General features: G+C 32.9%; 1 protein-coding gene across 4 annotated transcripts in view; it reads left to right on the top strand.

Moving 5' to 3' along the window:
• Positions 1-18,360, top strand: part of STRN3 (striatin 3) — a 100,492-nt gene that overhangs the window by 76,454 nt on the left and 5,678 nt on the right. For 2 of the 4 annotated variants that reach the window (XM_043921434.1, XM_043921435.1), the window contains 8 exons: positions 1,477-1,617; positions 5,677-5,810; positions 7,141-7,316; positions 7,500-7,547; positions 7,845-7,966; positions 11,195-11,362; positions 13,177-13,317; positions 16,144-16,251. In XM_043921434.1, the coding sequence (XP_043777369.1) occupies positions 1,477-1,617; positions 5,677-5,810; positions 7,141-7,316; positions 7,500-7,547; positions 7,845-7,966; positions 11,195-11,362; positions 13,177-13,317; positions 16,144-16,251 (1,038 nt within the window). The remainder of the gene's footprint in view (positions 1-1,476; positions 1,618-5,676; positions 5,811-7,140; positions 7,317-7,499; positions 7,548-7,844; positions 7,967-11,194; positions 11,363-13,176; positions 13,318-16,143; positions 16,252-18,360) is intronic. The other 2 variants (XM_043921436.1, XM_043921437.1) reach the window with 1 other exon arrangement.

Below are 18,360 nucleotides of genomic sequence, written 5' to 3'. Positions count from 1 at the left end.
AACAACAAGAAAGAGATTGATCTGAAGAGCACATAAAAGGAAGGTTTTTTTTTTTTTCAAAACGGTCTCTTTCATCTCCGCTTATAAGGTGAAAAGGAATTCTTAGGATGTGGTTACATGATTTTAAGGACAGAAATCTAATTGTGGTGTTAGTACTCATATAAAGGAGACCTATTTTGTGAGAAAGGATGATGTTTATCTTCTTTCATGTTGACTTTCACTGATGGTTAGACATCCAGTTGGCAGTTGTTCATTTATTAGAGAATTTATTTAGTCACTTTGTCAGGGAGAAAATCCTCAGATAATAACTGAGTTTCTCCAATATATACTTTAGAAAATTCAGACTACTTGACACATTGTATCCAGAAAGAGTTACTTAAGCATTTCTAAAAAGTTAGGGATTGCTGTGAAATAGTTAATAAATGAAAAGAAAAAAATAAAAGTAATAAATGTATAAGATTCCACCTATTTCCATTAAGTCTTACCATTGTACTACCTGGCATTCCCTTAGGGATACATAGATGAATGATAGTTCCTTTGGAATTGCTAATATTCTAATAGCTGTAGTAAAATTTAGTGATTATATAGTCTTAATTAGTCCGCCAGTATTAACGTTAGTAAATACAGTCTTATTTGTGTGGGCTTGGATTTGCCTGTTTTAATTGTTTTACTTATATGTTAACTATAAAGCATTTTCTTTTAAAACTATTTTGTTTCAAAATACGTAAGAGAAATGATTCTCCTGTCATTTCTGAAGTTCATAGTTAAAGAGATCCCATGATATTAGATGGTCCTGAGCTTTGCATATTTTGGCCTGAATTATCCATGTACCAGTTGAAATTCCCTCCTTAACCTTATGGCCTGTGATTGACGTTTCATACTATGACAAGAAGCTGAGAGCTCATGGGTGAATCAGGTTTTTCAAATTTGGGAAAAGAGAAAAAACATTTGCGGAAAATTGGAGTTGATTTGTTAATGACAGATTTGTGTGACTATAGCAGGAAAATATCCACATAAACACAGGGAAAGTTAATTGTTTGTTGCACCCTCATAAAAATCATTTTTACTTATTTCTTTGTTAACATTTTAAAATAATGGATTAAGTTGGAAAACCTGTTTTATTCTTTACACTGTTAAATGTTAACTTAAACATCAAAATTTTTTGTTTTAATGGTATCTTCTATGTCTGAGCTTACAGAACTTGGATTGAGTGATAAAAAACTCAATTTTGTGTATGTATCTGCTATTTATATATATGTATCTCCTCAGAAATAGGAAATATCTTAAATATTAAAATTCCATATTTTGTTGGGGGAGTTGATATGAAAAATTGAAGACGTCTTTGATTAGATGAGATCTTTAATAACTGCAACTTCTTAAAAATAACCTGTTTTGGTAGTAAGTTGGTTTTTAAGGGTGCTAGCAAGTCAAGCGGTAGCTGTTAAATGAACCTCTACTGCTGACGTTAATTTACAGGGGTCAACAGGACAAAACTCTACGACACGATAGCTGATCTGGGAGATGATGAGCTGCCCCTCTTCCCTTCAGGAATCATAAATCAGTCTAGGTCAGCCTCTACTAGAATGACTGATCATGAAGGTGCAAGAGCAGAGGAAGGTACAAAATTTAGCTACCATGTTTATTTACATTGCAGATGACATTAATTCCAAATCACATCTCCTTAATATTATAAATTTGCTGCTGTTTTAAAATGCTGAAGATCAGCTTATATGATCTTCAGAGAAGGTTTTGGGCAAGTTCTTGGTGTAATTGTCTTAGAAATTTTGAAATTTTTTACTTTTGCTTCCTTATGATCTTTTTTTTGCTTTTGATGTTAGGTGGAATTGTTTCTATTATGTATGATTTCAAAGCACCTTTCTGAACTGTGACTTTAGTTTACAGATCTAGCATTAGGAAATTAGTATTTTAAAAAACACTTAAAATAGTACATATGGGAAAGAATTATTTAGTTATTTGTCATATTGGTTAAATTGAGCAACTCATAATAACTATCACTTATTAGGAGACAGCTAAGTGCCAGACATTGTGCTTGAAACTTTATGTATATATATTTCTAAAAATGTATATAATGATTGACTAATTTAATCATTTTATAGAATAAGGCAACATCATTATTCTTTAACCTGGTACCAGGCATGTACAACTTGGTAATGAATTTTTTAAATTTTGCCTAAATTAGAAATGGGCAGAAATTGAAACTACTGTTTAGGCTTTTTTTCCCATAACTGATTTTAGCTGAAGATAACAGATATACTTGAGTACTTTATAAATCTAGGTTGAGAAAGTTGTAATTCTAAGTTATGAGAATGAATTTTAAGGTTTATTGTGACATATAATACATACATAAAGGATAATCCATTATCTAATAATTTGACATATATATTGAATTTTATTGGTATTTCTGCTTTGCTTTGTAAGGTAATTTCATGCACCAGTCAAAAAATTTTTAATACATCTTATTCTCTTCTGAGTTCTCTACTAGCACATATGGCTTAAAGCTAAATAACATTACATTTTCCTTTAAAGTTGTCTCTGAATCTATATACCACACATCATAATCTAAGAATATCTGAGGAGGGGTGAAGAAAAATCGGTAAAATAATAAAAACCAAAACAAAACATATTAAATCATGAAAAACACTAGGACAAGTAAAATTGTTGATTTTCCCTAGATCTCTTACCACTGTTATACTATTTTCCTGTTTTACCTTAGAGAGTATTTTCTAAAATAACCTCCGTTATTCTTCATCTTATGCATTTAGTAATGGCTCAGCTTCTTTAGCTTCTGATGTATTTTACCAAATACTGCATAGGATATTTTGCTAAAATTTTTGTAGTAACACTATACATTTAAACTGTAGATTTTACACCTTAAGGCAATACCATATTAGCAGAAATTAGGGACCCTTTTAAATGTTTCAAACCAATGACCTACCTATAGGGAAAAAAAAAACCAGTTAAGACCTGTACTACTCAAAAATGTAGAACGTGTATGTATATGTCTAATTGTGCTTTTTAAAGAAAAAATGTAAGTGATCTGTGTTAGTAGTGGAAGGATGAAGAGGTGGAAAGATAAGCATGAGCCTTATTACACTATTTAAAGGGTAAATACTATTAGAATTTGTTACTACAAAAAATTTAAGTTCAGCTTTGACTTAGAACTAAGAGGGGAACATTAGCGTTCATAATCTCTTATTTTCAGGGGCCATCTCCAATTATGCATTCCTATTAAAGGCTGTGTCATACTTCATTTTGTAAAGGGAAAAAGTTTGTTTTCAGGGAGAGAAACTTATATGTTACAACCTTTCAGACTATTTTTGGTAAAGACTTAAGGTGTATATATACCATATTGCCACTGGCATGAATGGAATCAGTTACTGAGCTGTGTTCTTTAGATTTTATAAAAATTGAAGGAGATAAGAAGAGCTTGATATATTAGCAACAGGTTTCCTTTGTCATTATTGTCCATAAAAAGAATAATTAATTAAAGAAGTACAAAAAGGACCTTGTTGTAAGACCTCATTATGTAGACCCTAAGATTTCCATAAAGGGAAATGCTAATATGATAATAGCTTAAATTGCTTGATGAAATCTTTTAGGCTGTCTAATAAAAGGTATCATAGTTTCTATCATTAAAAACTACAAATTTTAGTAATTTTATTTCTCTTTGAATTGCTAATATTTCAATGCTACGTGATCATATGCTGTAGGTAATTATGTTAACATTAATAACATGAGTTTATAGAATAAAAATTAATTCCTTCTGCAAGAAAAACAAGGGTAGAGTATTTACTGTGCTTACTATATGCCACAGTAATGGGTGATTGTGGAAAGTAGAAATATAGCTTAAAAGATTTTATTCACTGAGATGTATACGCAGTATGCCAAGTGAGCAGGATAGTTTGCTATATATAAATGAATATATATGTGTATATATAGATAGATGTAGTTAGGTGATTCATTAGAAATTGGTATAATACTTTTGCTTAATATAATTAATATAAAACTCTAGTAAAACTAGCTAATATTGGTTAGACATTTCCCTTCACATGCTCTTAAATTGGTCAATAACTGATCAAAAATATCTCTGCATAAAGAATATATAATGCAGATAATTAGTTATTATGATAAAGTTATTTTATTGGGCTTTTATGAAAAGTTCTTTTATTGAGTGTGAGTGAGTGGGAGGAATTTTGGCATTTTATTGTAACTTGTTTTACAAACAAATTATGTGCATAAGTGAAAAACATATACTGGCTAAAAATGCTTTGAGAAAATATTAAATTAATGAATTTATATAACTGTTCTTAAACATAATTTTAAACTATTGGTTTTATAATTCTCAGTGTCTTCTCACATTACCAATAACTGCATACTAGATACTGGTAGGAAGGATCTGTGCTACAGATTATTTAGATTCAGTAGGTTTAACTTACGAAATTAAATACTACTATCCCTACATATATTTTCTATCAGATTTACTCTGTGTCAGTTGCTGACACATAGCTTCATTTTATGAATGTCATTCAGGACCCTATTTGAATCAAATTATGTAGTTTACTTTGATATTACAGATTAATAAATAATAAGATACTGTAAATAAGGATAAATTTTACTTTTACCATGGTATATATCTAAAAGAAGCAGACTTGTATCTTCTCAGAATGTTTTCAGTAGTGTTAGTGATGACTGATATTTCATTACATCTGTTTCCTATAGTGTTCTAAATTTATATCATGTTTCATGAAAAAATTTTCAGAATTAACAGTTAGCTTGAATGTTTATGTTTCCCTTTTGTTGCTCATGGATTTTAAATGTGTTTCAATATGTTGTTTTGTATTACAATGATTTATGTACTTTCCCCCTTGTATCTTAGGTTTAAAATTTTGCTTTCAAAGCATGTTTGAAATGATAAGGAGAATTGTTGCTTATACTGTAACTGTAATAACAATACATAGTAGTATTTGATTTTAATGGGTCAAAGTATCAGAAATTTAAAGTGCTATAGTCAGTATAGATTATTTATTTTAGGAGTATATTCAGTAAAAAGTCAAAATTAAAAAGCATAGACAGAGTTTGAAAACTGGAAGGAGTTCTGAAGATCACATGGATTAATCATTTAGGGAAAAGAAACTGACACTAAAGGTAGAACTGCCCTTTTCCTAGACCATTGAGAAATCTGAGCAAATTTAAGGCTTTACTTCAATAAGCTAATACACCATATAAGAGACTGGAAATTATTAACATGTGAATACTTGTATTAAATTTTTATCAGGGACGAGAATATCTAGCACTTTCAAACAAATATGATGGAAAGCGAAAGGACTTAGCAACAACCTATTATGTTTAAAAAATACTATAATTATAGTTGTATCAAAGGGATATAAATAGACAAAGCTCCCACCCTGAAATAATATATCAAGTGCATATTTTATTTGTGGAAAATTATGCTCAGTTCTGAAATAAATAAAATACTTGTTTATTACTACACAGTAATAGGATTTTTTGAGTAGAAGAAACAAGGAGGGTAGTGGGAAAATAAAAAATTAATTATATTACTGAATATTATAACTGTTAAGTGCTTACATTTCCCCACAATATTGTCTTGTACTGTATGATTTTTCAGCATTTAAGAAGCGGTTTTGTTCTTTATAGCTGAACCAATAACGTTTCCATCTGGAGGAGGCAAGTCATTTATTATGGGTTCTGATGATGTTTTGTTAAGTGTACTGGGCCTTGGAGACCTTGCAGACTTGACGGTAACAAATGATGCAGACTATAGTTATGATGTAAGTGCAGTTTTATTTTTAATTTTTTAATCATTTAATAGAAGGCTCCTTATTTTTTGGAAACACTTATAAAACAGAATTAATGTCAAGGTGCATGGAAAAGATAAAGTGTGACATTGTGTTTATTTGAAGTGATACATAGTTTTTTTCTTACAACTACTTTCTTTGTGGTATTTAAATTTTTCTTGGGTATTATGGTGTATTAGGAGTTTGGGGTGATTGATTACCTAAAAATATTGGTTGATAAATACCTACCTTTAGTAGTCAACTCTCAATTACCTACTCAAATTAAGCCATACTTTGCTGTTAACAAGAGAAAAATAGGTAACCTGAATCACTTATCTGCTTTCAGGATAATTCTTAAAACACATTTTAGTTTTGAACTTTTTTTTTAAAAGGATAATGTTAAAGTTAGTTAGTCATTTCCTAAATACTTAGTCTTTCATTTGAGGAATGGGGAGAGGATAAAGAGGGGATGGAAAAAGACAGTGTTAGAGGTGAAACTAGTCTTGGATTAAATTTTTTATAGACAATAAACACTCAATTGAGAGTTAACTATACTTACTTTGATTTTGTATTAGTGAATTTGCAGATTCTCAGCAAATTAATTTTTCCTTTTATAAACTTTTTTCCTACATTTTATACTTTTATTAGAATGCTTTTTAGATTTTGTTAGAATTTTTAGAGACATCAGCCTTGGTGGGCTGGATTATTCTCATTAATACCTTTAAAGTATGTAAGCAAATAAATTCTATAATAACCTTTTGACTGCTTTAGAAGTGGTTTCACAGCCTATCTTTACAGATGGAGAAATGAAGGTAAAAAGATTAACCTCTTATCAGTATCAACAAAGTGTCTTTAGTTCAGACTTTTGAAAAGTACTTTAACTTGCTGCCTTGAAAAATGTCACATGCTGATTTTCTAAATGACAACTGTATTGTTAATATTGTACCCTTGGATTTTTGGTAGTAATTTATTTCATTTTTGTTTCCATGTAAAATGTTGCAACACGGTAGTTTCTTTGTGTGTTTTGTTTTTTCCCTCATTTTAATGTTTAGTAGGACTTTGGGTTTACCTTGATGATTAGGTAAAACAGATTAAAGGCCTCATTTGATCTAAGTCTTTGAAAGCTAATGAAATGATTCTTCTTAGTTCTTATTAAATGATAAAGATACAAAGTTTTTAAGGTGTGCTAAATTTCCACTGGACATTTTAATTTTTAGCAAAGCACTTTTGAATGTATATTTTAAACACATCAAAACAAACAAAAACTCCATATGCCTATCAGTTAACCACTTTTACCACTAAATATCGTGCTCTTTCTTTTTAGTTGCCTGCCAATAAAGATGCCTTTCGAAAGACATGGAATCCCAAGTATACACTACGTAGCCATTTTGATGGAGTTCGGGCATTAGCTTTTCATCCTGTAGAACCTGTGCTGGTTACTGCCTCTGAGGACCATACTCTGAAACTTTGGAACTTGCAAAAAACAGTTCCTGCCAAAAAGCAAGTATTTTAATGTTAGCCTATGTTTTTTTCTTCCAAATTTGCTAATTATAAGTAATTATTCTTCTTTATAGTCTGTATCTTTTATGCACTTATTTGATCTTTCCTAATGACTCTTGTATATCAACCAGTGATTTGCCATTATTTATCTTCTCCCCTCCCCTTTTTTCTCCCCTCTTTTAGGAGTGCCTCTTTAGATGTAGAGCCTATCTACACATTTAGGGCTCACATGTAAGTTTTACTGAATTAGTACTAATTAACAACCATAATTATTGTTAACTAATATTTATCACTCCTAAAGACTTGTAATTTTTTCATAATGTTTGTTTTACATTAAGAAAGACATTAGCTGAATAATACTACATTTGATTAATAATTGTCTTAATGAGAATATAATTAGTACTGTTCAAATGTACATGTTAACTTAAACAGTTTTAGATAGCACATATGTTTAGAGGTTGGGAGAGGTGCAAATGTAAGTTTCTTTATAGGCTTTCTCAGTAATTTTCCCCTCTTTTCCTGTGACAGTGGTCCTGTTCTGTCACTAGCTATTAGTTCCAATGGAGAGCAGTGTTTTAGTGGTGGTACTGACGCAACTATACAGTGGTGGAACGTGCCGAGTCCCAGTGTGGATCCCTATGACACATACGGTAAGGAGAAGGCTCGAGGTATCTTTTTAAGTGAATGGTGCTGACAGAAATAATCACCTCAGATTTTAAAGATTTAAGAAATAACATGCCATAAATATTTTAACCTGCAAGTTGGTATTTCCTATATTGCGTTCAAAACCTTTTTAAAAACTATATTAATTAAAACATTAATTTCAGTACTAGAAAAGAGAAATTTAATGTAAGGAATAATTTTTACAACTTGGCTACTTTATGAAATTCAAAAATATTTAGTGCAAGACTTGAGAAACAAATGGGAATTCTCAGATGATGCAGTGGTAAGGCATCCACCTGCCATTGCAAGAGACTCAGGTTCAATCCTTGGGTCGGGAAGATCCCCTGGAAGAGTAAATGGCAACCCACTCCAGTATTCTTGCCTGGAAAATTCCATGGACAGAGGAGCCTGGCATGCTACAGTCCATGGGGTCGCAAAGAGTTAGACATGACTTCATGATTGAGCATGCATGTAGAAACAAATAAGGACATAAGGGTATAAATCAATGAACTTGAGGGACAAAAAAATTTCTTAATTTAAAAAAACTGAAACTTTCATTCATGAATGCCATTTTTAGAATCTGGCCAACAGAAATACCTGTGCATATATTTAAATATAATTATAAGGGCATTGTTTGTAACTATAAAAATTTAAATGAATGTTTATTAGTATGAAAATGGTTAAAAAATGGTTTACTTAATGGTTCATTTTAAAAGAATTTAAGAACTCTTCGGTCTTTTATTTAACACACACTGAGCACCTTAATTTGCCAGATATTAAAGCATACATCAAGAAATGAGAATTAGTCTAATACAAAAAAACACAGATTGAAACACATAAGCAAGGGGATGGATAGGTACAAGTTGTGATAAATGATATGAAGATACAGTAATGTAAGAGAGTAACAGCCAAAGTTGTCTTTAGATATAGTCTAAAATAATCACATTCAAGCCAAAATCTTTATAAAAGTTAACTGTCAGTGAACCATTTTAAGCCAGTGAGTGACCTGGAGAGTAGGATTTAAAAAGATAACTCTGACTTTTGCAAGGAGAATAGATTTGGAATGAGAAGAATGGAGTGGTGATCTGGTAGATAGGTGAGAAGATGATGTTGCCAAGAGTAGAGTGGAAGGAAATAGAACAGTTAGAGAGAAGTGGATTTAAGACATGCTGGGGAGATAGAGTAGAATAAACAGAATCTATTAATCAATTGGATTGAGTGGATAAAATGATGGATTAGTCATCTTTTTTTTAAAACAGCTTTATTGAGGTATAATTCCCGTATGATAAGATTCACCCTTTTGAAATGTAGTTTATTAAGTGCAGTAGTTTTTACCATATTCGCAGGGTTATGCAACCATTACCACTAATTCAGAACTTTTTTCCATCACCACTTCTGCATTTTTGACATGATCAACTGAGTATATGATGGTAGCTTATTGAAATGGGAATGTGAGAAGATAAAGGATGCTGAGTTTGGTTTTTAAGCATGTTAAGAGGAAGGCAGTATCACGTAGATGCCATCAGTTTTGACAAGGCAGACTCCTGAGGGACTCTGACATGTGGGGGTGGGGTGACTAAAGCAAGAGAGTTAACCAAAAAAAAAATAAAACTAAGAAGGCGTGCCTGTGGGGTAGGAGGGCATTCAGGAAAGTGAAATCATGAAGCATACCAAAAGAAGAAGCCATTTTGAGAAGAAAGAAGCAGTCTGCGCTTTCAAATGTTGCTGAGAGTCTAATAATACTAAGTATAGAAAGGTAACTGATCACCCAGGTTTTGGCTGGACGGATGTTGGGGCTGAGACCACAAGGTAAAAGGACCTGTGGATGACCTTCCAAGGCATATATGGTATATGTGGATGAAAAGCAAAGTGATGAAGGAAAGAAGGAAGGGAAATTTTATTAGATTTGATAGAACTCATCATTGATTATTTTAGCAAGGGTTGTTGTGGTGATAGTATCAGATGATTTAGAAAGTAAATGGAAGGTAAGAAAGCATATTTACTGATTATGCTTCTCTGCTATTTGGTTGGAGGTTGATGTAAGTTTTGTTTGTTAGGTTTAGAGATTTTGAAGCATGTTTGCTTGCTGTGGTAATGTTCCCAAGGAGGAGGGTAGTCTGTATAGTAGAAAAACTAAACACAAAAGCAAATTAGTGTGGGAAATGGAATCCAGAATAACCAGTGGAATTGCCCTTTCAGGAATGGAGGGTAATTTCTTACTTACATCTGGAAACATGGAGAATACGGATTTAGACACTAGTCGATTCATAGGTTGGGTGACAGAAGGGTAGAGGAAAGGTTCCTCTTTCAATGCTGTATTTCCACAGTGAATTTATTATGAGAGGTAATTATTCATGTGAAAGGGAGGTTATGAACTGTGAGAAATATGTGTGGAAAGGGGGAATTCAGTAGAGAAACAGAATTGTAGGACAAATGATGTTCATCATTATTAGCCCCCATCATCAAATGATGAATGGATAAATAAAATGTAGTGTATCCATACACTGGAATAGTATTTGGTGGTAAAAGGAAATGGAGCACTGACACATGCTGCAACACAGGTGAACCTTGAACACATGCTAAGTCAAAGAAGGCAGTCAGAAAAGGCCGTTTGTATAAAATGTCTAGAGTAGGCAAATTTATAGAAACAAAATACGTAGTGGTTGCCTAGGGCTGCAGAAAGGCAGAGAGGACAGTTGGGGAGAAATAGCTAACAAGTGATGAAGATGCCCTAAAATTGATACGGTGATGACTGTGCAACTTGGTGAATATGTTAAAAATCATTGAATTGACACTTTAAACTGGTGAGTTTTATGACGTGGAAGTTGTATCTCACTCAGTAAAGCTGTTTATTTAAAAGTGGATGTTCCGGGATCAGGATGGGGAATACGTGTAACTCTATGGCTGATTCATATCAATGTGTGACAAAACCCACTGAAATGTGAAGTAATTAGCCTCCAAATAATAAAAAAAAGAAAAAAAAAAAAGTGGATGTTCCTTTTTTAGAAAATTGCAGAAATACAAGAAAGTATTAGAAGGTAGCATATAAATATCCCATAACTCCACAACTTAGAGATGGCCACTGTGTACACATTAGTTTATCTTACGACCTTTATGTGTAGTCTTTGTACTTAATTATGTAGTTATCTTTATATACAAAAGCATTTCTTATAAACTTCTTTTAGCTAATTTTTGTTCTGTTTCTTTCCTTACAGAGCCAAATGTTCTAGCTGGCACTTTAGTTGCTCATACAGATGCTGTCTGGGGTCTTGCTTATAGTGGCATAAAAAATCAATTACTGTCTTGTTCAGCAGATGGCACTGTTAGATTATGGAGTCCACAAGAAAAATTGCCATGTATTTGCACTTACAATGGAGACAGAGGTGAGTAAATTTTGCCTCTTTGAAAAATATCTCTTTTTTTTTTTAAATTTAGAAGATAAAAAGAACAAAGTAGTTTCACTACTTCCTATTGCTCAAAAGAGATACTGAAAGAATTTTATAAATCTGTGATAATCTTTTTATTCCTAGTCATATTTTTATAAACAAGAAAGATGCTTTGCAGGGATATCCTGTAGCGGAGTGCCTTTTTAAAAAAAATTTTTTTTTTATTTTTGGCTGCACTGAGTCTTCATTGCTGCGTGTGGGCTTTCTCTTAAGTTGCAGCAAGCGGGGGCTACTGTAGTTGCAATGCTAGGGCTTCTCATTGTAGTGGCTTCTCTTGTTTCGGAGCACAGGTTCTAGGGCACATAGGCTTCAGTAGTTGTGGTGCTTGGGTTTAACCCCAAGACATGTGGGATCTTCCCAGATCATGGATCGAACCCATGTTCCCTGCATTATGCTTTGCAAGTATATCCTATAGCTCAGTGCTTTTTTGACCTTTTTCAGGACTGTCCTATTTAAAGAATAGAACTATCTGTGTCTAATAATAGAGTAGGCAAATGAGGCTACTCACAGAACAGCAGAAGGCCCTCCAACAGCTCCAGGACAAAGATGGAAAGGCTTAGGGTCCCAGGTAAACCTGTAAACCACATATGAGCACACTGGTTGAGAAGTCTAGCTATAATCATTGCAATAGCACCCTTAACTGGGAGGTGCAAACTGAGTTAGTTACATGCTTGATTTCAAATCTTTTCCTGTCAAAGTAGGGTTTAATATACCTCATGACAGTATGTGCATCTATTTATATTATTTGTATATTGGCATTATTTTCCAAGTTATTTTTTTTTCTTTTTTTTTTCAAGTTATTTTAAAAAATCATACCTTTTACTATAAATAAATGTTTTGTTTTAAAACATTTTAGATGAATGTTTGAACATTTATGCTTAATTTTGTTGAATCTCTAGATACTACAGTGATTACTAATTTTTTAATTTACTTAAGCTTTTTTTTTTACTTAAGCTTTTGAGGTGAAAATTCATTTAAGTAATTTGTTTCTTGCTTACTCCAGAATTCACATAATTGTGCATTGATCTGGACAGTGGAATTTATTAACATGTTAGAGAAATTGCTTTAGCTACTTAAGGATAGTACTGCCTCAGTGAGTTCCAGAGTCCAAAGCTTCATTTTCACAGATCCAAAAATATTATTTGCATTTGGTGCTTGAAGCTAACCAGTGTCAGAGAGGTGAACAGTCTCCCTAGGTAGTGGTGTACGAATGCTATTTTATCATTTTACAGTCAGAAATATAATGGCAGGACTTCCCTGGCAGTCCCTGGTTAAACCTTAGCCTTCCAATGTCAGGGGTGCAGGTTTGATCCATAGTCAGGGACCTAAGATCCCACATGGCTTGTGGCAAAAAAAAAAAAAAAAACACATAAAAAACAACAGAAGCAATATTGTAACAAATTCAATAAAAGAGTTATTAAATGATCCACATTAAAAAAAACTTAAAAAAAAATTGCAGGTGGGCCAATAAACTCACCTAGGATTTTTGTCTCTTAGAAGAAAATGCATAGGAGAGCAGTAGCTTTTGTTTGTCTCTTTCTTTAAGGGCTTTCTAGATGTATTTTTCTTATAATGTTACAAAAACTTCTAGTAAATGAGAATAAATTACCTATTATATCTCACCATCCTAACACAATTGCTTTTTCATTATTAACATTATTTCAAGAATACTCAAATTCCTTTTTCTTACTAGAAAAGCAGAGATTTCTGAATTACTGTGTTTACCTTATATCTCTTTGGGCTCCTTTCAGAACATGGAATACCTACATCAGTTGACTTTATAGGCTGTGATCCAGCACATATGGTGACCTCTTTCAACACTGGTAGTACAGTAATTTATGATTTAGAAACATCACAGTCATTGGTGATGCTTTCATCACAGATGGATTCTGGTAAGTTTTCTGGTAAGGTTGAAACCTTAAAAAGGATTGTTTTACAATAGAGGGTAACCTGTTACTTTTTATATTTTGACTGTTTGAATTTAGAATGAAAAAAGAATAACTTTCAATGTGTACTTATTTACTTTATTTCTGCTATTTCCTCAAATTATGTTTAAAAACTTGGATAAGTGTGTGGGGACAGGTAAGTGAGTAGAGCAAATGTAAGGGTAAAAGAAAACAAGTGAAATAATTTTAGGTTTTTAATGAAAACACATGTGGAAGTAGAGAAATATATAATGAACCCATCTTCCAGCTCTAGTAGTTCTGTGTAAATGGCCAAGGTTGTAAGTATAGAATGTGGTATATGTATTTTACAGTTTATTCAAATAAGGTTCCAAATAAGGCCCATGCACTGTGGTTGGTTGGTAGGTGTCTCACCTCTGTCTTCATCTGTGGATTCCCCCTCTGTCTCCTATATTCCCCTTGCATTTTTTTTTTAACTGAAGAAATTGGGTCGAGTTTCCCATAGTTTGAATTTTACCAGTTGCATACTTGTGCGGTCATTTAATGTGCTCCTCCTGTTCATTTTATTTCCTGTAAATTGTTTGTAGATCTAGAGGTTTACTCAAATTCAGGGTCAAAATTTTATTTGTCTTCATTTTAAAGTTTTTAAATGTTTTTGGCAAGACTATTTTGTAATAATTTGTGAATTTTTATCAGAAGTAAATGTTCTTTGGTCTGTCTTTCTCTTAGTTTCTAGTCATTGCTTGGATCCATTAATTCATTAACTGTTCAAAAATTATTTTCTAATTTTATCATTTCTTTTACACTTACTAGCTAGATTGCTTCTATAAGAAGGGACAACCCTTATCAGTAATTTGGTTACCTGGAGTTAGCAATTATAAAGGAAAGGCAAGATAAATGATTACTTCCCACTCCTCCTCTTTATTTACCAGTTTTTAAAATGATGAAGTGATTCCCTAGCATCCTCCAAAGGTGACCAGTGAAGTGAGTCTTTGGGGTGTTGTTTTTCTTACCATTATAATCTTTCTTAGAATAAGTGCATTTTATCTATTTCAGTCTGTTAACAGGTATCATTTTAATTGCTACTCAGATTATTTCATCTTTGGCCAGTGGGAGCTTATTCAGGTTGGCTCCTGATTCTCCCCTTATGACATAACCCTGTTAGTTGTTGATGCTTTTCTTTCTGGTATGACAAGATGTTTTAGGTTCATCTTGTTCATTTTGCACCCCAGATCTGAAATGGGTCATTTCTCTAAGGAGCCATGGTTTCTTTTAGTGGACAATGACATTTAGAGACTACAAGATAGGTGCTCTGCTCTTGAGTCAGTCCTCATGGCTTTCATGGCTCTTGAGTTGGCCACTGGTTTAGATTTTTCAGTAGATAGAGCTGAAGAGTGCATTTTTAGTCAAGAAAAAGACTGGAAAAAAAAAAAGACTGATAAATTTTATTCAGATGCTTCCAATTCTGATTCAGATTTATCTCATTGGTTTTATATTTTTATCTTATTTTAACAAATATAAAAACTCTTGATTCTCTGCAAAATGATCACAATTTCTCATTTAATTTATGTAACAGTACAGATAAAGTCATCTCAGAATAATTGCAATACCACCAAAAAGAATTTCGTTACTAATAGAGGGTATATTTTACTAGATACAGACAGTCTAATTACTGTGCTTTTAAAAGTCACTTGTGCTTATAATACTGATTGGCTATACAGTTAAGTTCATTTGTTTAGTTTTTACTTCTGGTTTTTCATGATTGCTCTTTTAAAAGTCACTTTATAAAAAATATTTAAATGGGCTGTGATCAAATCTAAAAACAAATATATATGCAGTGTCTTTTTTCAACCCTAGTTTCTTCCTCTTACATAGATTATTTTTTTCAATGTGTTTGAGTTCAGTGAAGAGTTCTTGTATACGTATAGAATGATCAATTTACTTAGTCTAATAAATGCTGACAGTATTTTCCCATTAGTTTTGATCTCTCTTTTCTCCCTCATCACTAAGCTGAATAAAAATTAAGAACTTGGTAGTAAAGAAAAGGTCTCATTGCTAAGAATATCAATTCCAGTTCTTCGGTATTTTTGGTCATTGTGGGAGGGGGTAGTGTTTGTTCTTGCAAACACCTAATTATCACTTATGATTTTTTTTCCTTCATTAATTGACTCAATTCTTTTATGGACTATTTATTAAAAGCAATGATTTGTGGATTTGGGATAATTTAAAAATTCTAAACCACCCTATATTGACAGTCTGCATTAAAATACTTCCAGTTTTTTTTTTTTTTCTAAAGTTGAGCATAGTGCTATCCATCCATATTATAAGACATACTAGCTTATATATTTTTTTAGAAATTGTGTATCTTTAGAATCTTAGTTTTATTTCTCATATTTTTTGTTTAATATATAAAAGCTTTAGTTTTTAGTGATTCTTATGTTTTGGTAAGAGTGCAAAGGCCATCATTTAACTTCCAATTGAAGTTTTTGTTTCTTTTTTATTTGAAATATAGTTAATGGACAATATTAAACTAGGTGTACTACATAATGTTTCTTATTGAAATATTATTGACCATATTCCTTATGCTGTATATTATATCACCTTGGCTTATTTACTGTGTAACTGGAGGTTGTACCTCTTAATCCTCTTCACCTCTTGCCCTGCCGCTCCCTCCCCTCCTGTCTGGCAACTATCAGACCTATGTGTTTCCTGTGTCTGTGAATCTGGTTTTGTTTTGTTTGTATGTTTTTTCTTTAGATTCCACATTACATTGAAGGTTTGAATTTTGGTATGTTTTCTTCCTTTGTTTTTTAGGTTTACAATCCAGTAATCACATTAACAGAGTAGTAAGTCATCCCACACTTCCTGTTACAATAACTGCTCATGAAGATAGACACATCAAATTTTTTGACAATAAAACGGGTAAGTAGGTTATCTTATTTTCTGTACTGACTTCCTACCTTGAAAATTGCCACGTTAAACTGTGGCAATTTAACTCAGATTTTTGCTTTACTTAATGCAGCACACTTATAATGTTTGTTAATTTTTACCCTTGTGAGTGTTAGTTGCTCAGTCATATCTGACTGTGCAACCCCATGGACTGTACCTGTCAGATTTCTCTGTCCATGGAACTCTCTAGGCAAGAATACTGGAGTGGGTTGCCATTTCTTTCTCCAGAGGATCTTCCTGACCCACAGATCAAACCCCGGTCTCCTACATTGCAGGCAGATTCTTTACTGTCTGGGCCACCAGGAAAGCCCAAAACATCTTGCTTACCTATTATGATTTCTTCATGTGATGACAGTTATAAACCCTTCTGTTTGAAATTTTTATCTTTATATTCTGTTGTGAATTAGTGTAACATAGAAGATCACTTTCTGGTTTGGGCATTTTAAATATGTTCTTAAAATTATCAGTGGATGAAATGATGATATAGTGGCAGTTGTTTTTTTTTTTTTCCTGAATGTTGAGCTTTAAGCCAACTTTTTCACTCTCCTCTTTCACTTTCATCAAGAGGCTTTTTAGTTCCTCTTCACTTTCTTTTTTTTAAAATTTTTTTATTAGTTGGAGGCTAATTACTTCACAACATTTCAGTGGGTTTTGTCATACATTGATATGAATCAGCCATAGATTTACACTTATTCCCCATCCCGATCCCCCCTCCCACCTCCCTCTCCACCCGATTCCTCTGGGTCTTCCCAGTGTACCAGGCCCGAGCACTTGTCTCATGCATCCCACCTGGGCTGGTGATCTGTTTCACCATAGATAGTATACATGCTGTTCTTTTGAAACATCCCACCCTCACCTTCTCCCACAGAGTTCAAAAAATGGGCCAGAGAACTAAACAGACATTTCTCCAAAGAAGACATACAGATGGCTAACAAACACATGAAAAGGTGCTCAACATCACTCATAGTTAGAGAAATGCAAATCAAAACCACAATGAGGTACCATTACACGCCAGTCAGGATGGCTGCTATCCAAAAGTCTACAAGCAATAAATTCTGGAGAGGGTGTGGAGAAAAGGGAACCCTCTTACACTGTTGGTGGGAATGCAAACTAGTACAGCCACTATGGAAAACAGTGTGGAGATTCCTTAAAAAACTGGAAATAGAACTGCCATATGACCCAGCAATACCACTTCTGGGCATACACACTGAGGAAACCAGATCTGAAAGAGACACGTGCACCCCAATGTTCATCGCAGCACTGTTTATAATAGCCAGGACATGGAAGCAACCTAGATGCCCATCAGCAGATGAATGGATAAGGAAGCTGTGGTACATATACACCATGGAATATTACTCAGCCGTCAAAAAGAATTCATTTGAACCAGTCCTAATGAGATGGATGAAACTGGAGCCCCTTATACAGAGTGAAGTAAGCCAGAAAGATAAAGAACATTACAGCATACTAACACATATATATGGAATTTAGAAAGATGGTAACGATAACCCTATATGCAAAATTGAACTCTGTGGCAGTTGTTTATTGTCACCTTTCCTGTACTTTTTGTTTGTAAGGAAGCATACCAGTTATATAGAAATCAAGTTAAATTTTAATTTGGCCATAGAATTGTTTGTTTAAGGATATCTGTATCATTTGTCGTTACCCAAAATATTTCGTATTGTTTGCTTTCTTTCGGGAAAAGTCTGATAGCAAAGAGAGGCTTCTTTGATAAGCTAAAGCAATTAGAAGTATTGAAAGACTTCCAAATAAGAAACTAAAGTGTTAATTGAAACATTATTGCAGGGCAACAAATTATCAAGCAAGACAACAAATCAGAACTACAGATTTTTCTTTGTAGCTTATATAGGACATGGTTGTAAATTTTAGTCTTTCTGAGTTTTAGAAATATCTTTCTTCAAATAACACTTTTCTTGGACACGTTCCTTTGAACTCAGTAGAACAAGTTGAGAAGAGAATGGAGACTCATAGGTCTATATGTTGCACGGGAAAGAAGATTCATATTCATGTGAATGTCTCAGTTTAAGACCGTATCAGATCAATTCTTTAAACATTTTTATGAAG

This window comes from Cervus elaphus, chromosome 13, assembly GCF_910594005.1.
Source record: "Cervus elaphus chromosome 13, mCerEla1.1, whole genome shotgun sequence".
Taxonomy (NCBI): Eukaryota; Metazoa; Chordata; class Mammalia; order Artiodactyla; family Cervidae; genus Cervus; species Cervus elaphus.
The sequence above is the reverse complement of the archived record's forward strand: the minus strand, read 5'-3'. Positions and strand labels throughout refer to the sequence as shown.